The sequence below is a fragment of the Gekko japonicus genome, unplaced genomic scaffold, assembly GCF_001447785.1.
Source record: "Gekko japonicus isolate JY-2015 unplaced genomic scaffold, Gekko_japonicus_V1.1 scaffold1967, whole genome shotgun sequence".
NCBI lineage: Eukaryota > Metazoa > Chordata > Lepidosauria > Squamata > Gekkonidae > Gekko > Gekko japonicus.
The window spans coordinates 234,046-237,590 of NW_015175421.1; the positions used below are offsets into that span (position 1 = coordinate 234,046).

General features: G+C 46.1%; 1 protein-coding gene across 2 annotated transcripts in view; it reads left to right on the forward strand.

Annotated features, from left to right (window-relative positions):
* The first annotated feature begins 6 nt into the window (after positions 1-6).
* UBE2M (ubiquitin conjugating enzyme E2M) overlaps positions 7-3,545 on the forward strand; it is a 14,922-nt gene continuing 11,383 nt past the window's right edge. For both annotated transcript variants that reach the window (XM_015425798.1, XM_015425800.1), the window contains exons 1-2: positions 7-205; positions 2,140-2,234. In XM_015425798.1, the coding sequence (XP_015281284.1) occupies positions 97-205; positions 2,140-2,234 (204 nt within the window). In that variant the 5' untranslated portion in view covers positions 7-96. The remainder of the gene's footprint in view (positions 206-2,139; positions 2,235-3,545) is intronic.

Consider the following 3,545-nt stretch of genomic DNA (forward strand, 5'->3'; position numbering starts at 1 on the left):
CGGGCTGGGTTGGGCCGGGCCGGGCCGGGCCGCGGTAGGAAGGCGGGAGCGAGAGAGCGAGGCCGGAAGGAAGGAAAGCGAACGGAGCCCGCCAGGATGATCAAGCTTTTCTCGCTGAAGCAGCAGAAGAAGGAGGAGGAATCGGCCGGCGGCACCAAAGGCTCCAGCAAGAAAGCCTCCGCCGCGCAGCTCCGCATCCAGAAAGGTCGGCGAGGGCACATATGGGGAGGGATTGGGGGGAGGAAAGAGGTCGGCGGGGAAAAGTCACCTCCCGCCGCTTTCGTCAAAAGGAAGGGCTTCTTGTTTTCTCCTCATCTCTCTTCTCTCCCCCCTCCCCCCAGCTTCCCTAATTCTGAATTTCTCAAATTTTAAGAAGGGTTGGGCTTGGGTGGCCCCGTCCCTAGCCTGCTTTTCTTCCAGGTTGCTCAGGTCACAGTCTCCCTCTCCCTTTCTCTGTGTTAACTTCACAACAGCCCTGTGAGGCAGGTTAGGCCCTCTAAAGGATGGCGGGCACAAGGGGGGGGGGTGCTTCTCTTTTGTTGCAAAGATTTGCTGGGGCAGGTTAGGGTTCTGGAGAAATGTGGGAGACGGATTAACTTGAGATGAAAGGATTGATTCAACGTCTTTCTTTTCCCTCCACCTAACAGCACTGTGAGGTAGGAAGTTGCTGCTCCCTTCATCTGCAAATGGAAATGCTGTTTCTTTGGAGGACCTGTAGGTGGCGGAGTACACCCAAGGCTGTAGCTACTGAGGGGTCATATGGGGCACCGCCCCCTCCCAGATTTTCAGCGCCCCCCACAAATTTTACAGCCTGCTGCACTGTTGCAAGGTCTTCTCCCATGTTATTCTCTCAGTAACCCTGTGATGTGTGTTGAGAGAATAGTTGGTTCAGTGTTATCAAGCTTTATGGCAGAGTACAGATTTCAGCCCAGGTCCATGTGTTCTTAGTCTGATGTTCTAACCATGGGATACTGGGCTTTGCTTGGATACACCCACATTTTGTGTATATCCTGAAGGGTGACCGTGGTTGCATGGGTGAAGTTAAAAATACTTGGTGTATGCTCCAGGAAGTCTGCAGTTGTCTGAATCTTGGTGCTGAGTCTTTCTTTAACCTGTTTGTCTGCAAAGTGCATTAAGTTTCCCCCCCCCTCTTCCTTTAGTGATCTGAAGGTAATGTGAGTGGATTGCTTCCCCCCAATCCTATAACATTTCTTGGGATATACTAGGCTACGGACCTTACCATGAGCTTAGTGCCTTGGTGGAGATATAAGTCCAGATCTTCCCTTTAATTCTAATGTTGCATCTGTTATAGTACCTTGGTTCTAAAGGAGGTGAATGGGGTGTCTTATGTCTTGCTTTGGGTAGCTCTCTGGCATACTCTGGGGCTTCTCCATTTTCATTCTTATGATATTTCCCCCCCCCTCTTCCTTTAGTGATCTGAAGGTAATGTGAGTGGATTGCTTCCCCCCAATCCTATAACATTTCTTGGGATATACTAGGCTACGGACCTTACCATGAGCTTAGTGCCTTGGTGGAGATATAAATCCAGATCTCCCCTTTAATTCTAATGTTGCATCTGTTATAGTACCTTAGTTCTTAAGGAGGTGAATGGGGTGTCTTACTTATTGTCTTGCTTTGGGTAGCTCTCTGGCATACTCTGGGGCTTCTCCATTTTCATTCTTATGATAACTTTGAAGTAACTCAAGCTGTGAGACAAAACACTGTGCATACCTGTCCTAGGCCATTTTGTGCAGTCGAGCAGGGATTCTCCTGGCCAGTGTTCAACAGTGGTTCCCATACAGTGCACTGGTTTTCAAAATAAGCCCATATTTCCCTAAGAGAAGAAAGGTATGAGGAAAATAATCTGTCTGATATTAGCATTGCAAGATGCTCAATTATTCTGTAGTTTGTGACATTGTATTCTCTGAAGTATGCAACTTGGCATCAAAGTGATGTTGACTCCTGTCATCTGTTTTCCAAAGACATTAGATGAATAGACAGTGATTGTCAGTGGCTTGTGAGACTGGGGGGAGGAGGACTGGTGGATTAGTGTGTGAAACAGGCTTCCTTCCTCATTGGCTGGCTCAACAATCCTCCTTTTCTCTGTGAATTGACAACTTCTTCTATTTTTCCTTCCAGATATTAATGAACTGAATTTGCCGAAAACATGTGAAATAGACTTTTCAGACCAAGACGATCTCCTCAACTTCAAGCTAGTTATCTGCCCTGATGAGGTAAGTGACTGGCAGCAGAAACACCCAGCTGGCTAAACGCGGCATGTTGGGACTTGCTGTTCTATTTGTGACCACAGAAAACCCAGGTGGGGATGGGGCAAGGAACTTGATCCCATAGCAGTCCGGCTCTGTAATGCAAACAGAACAGGAAAGCTCAGTTTGAATGGGCTGGCAAACAGTAACCTCCAGTGTGAGGATGCAGTACCTTTGGATGCCTCCCTGCCCCGATTGACTCTCCACCATCTCATGAGTCTGCCTCTGTGCCTGATTCCTTGTAGAACTCCCACTTTCTGGGAAAATCTGCTTATTTAAAAATGTTTCCAGTCCTTAGGCCTGTGGTGGCATTTAAAATTGTTCATGCAATGTATTTGCAAGACTCCAGTGATCAGATGCTCTGCCCTGTCTCATCCTGTGGACTCCTGTCTCATTTGCTGCCTTTATCTTTTGCTTCTCTGGATCTATTTCCTGTTTGCTGTACCCTTGAATGCCATTGGCTACATGCTGATGTCTCTTCCTGCTGCCGTTTTGCCTCTGGGGCAGGGGCATGAAGGAGTTAAGCCTCCTTGAAAACTCAAATATTGGGTAGTGTTGCTGTGTGTTTGTAATTTGCAGCGTGATTTTAATTCCTTGTTTTGGAGGTACACGATTGGCCTTCCCCACTATCTGTAATACAGATGGCCTTGACCATAGTGACCATAATAACGGGGTATGTTCCTGAAGTGTAATCAGGTGTTAGCCTCCAGCCTAAACAGTGAAGAGTTTTGTGGCAATGATTGTGAGGCTATGAATTTCCCCCAATCTTGGAACAGACTGTTTATTGATTTGTATGGTATTTTATTATGGTTTTAACTTTAAATTTTCTGTTGTTGTTATCCTGTTGTGAACTGCCCTGAGTCCTAAAAGTCTAAATAAATAAATAAATAGTGTTAGGGTGAAAGAGGGATGAGGTCTTCTACTGGTATCTGTGCAGTGGTTGTATTTGGGTCAGTCCTGACATACTAGCTGTAAACAACAATTCAGTAAACTGTACACAAAATATTTAAGATTTCTGTTTGTCCTCTTGCTAAGTATTAACAATGGATTAAAGCAGTCATTTTCACCTTTTGTGTCTTATGCCCCACCAGTTGTGCTGTCAAAGCACCTGGGGGCCACCATGACAGAAACAAAAGGACCACCCCCCCCAGAACATTTATATGCTTATAGCCATTCTGTTATTTATCATTTGTGGTTTGGGTGTAAAACATTGCAGTAATACTGTTGGGAGCGAATTCTATTGCTGTGGCTTTAAAGCACAAACGAAAACTAAATTCC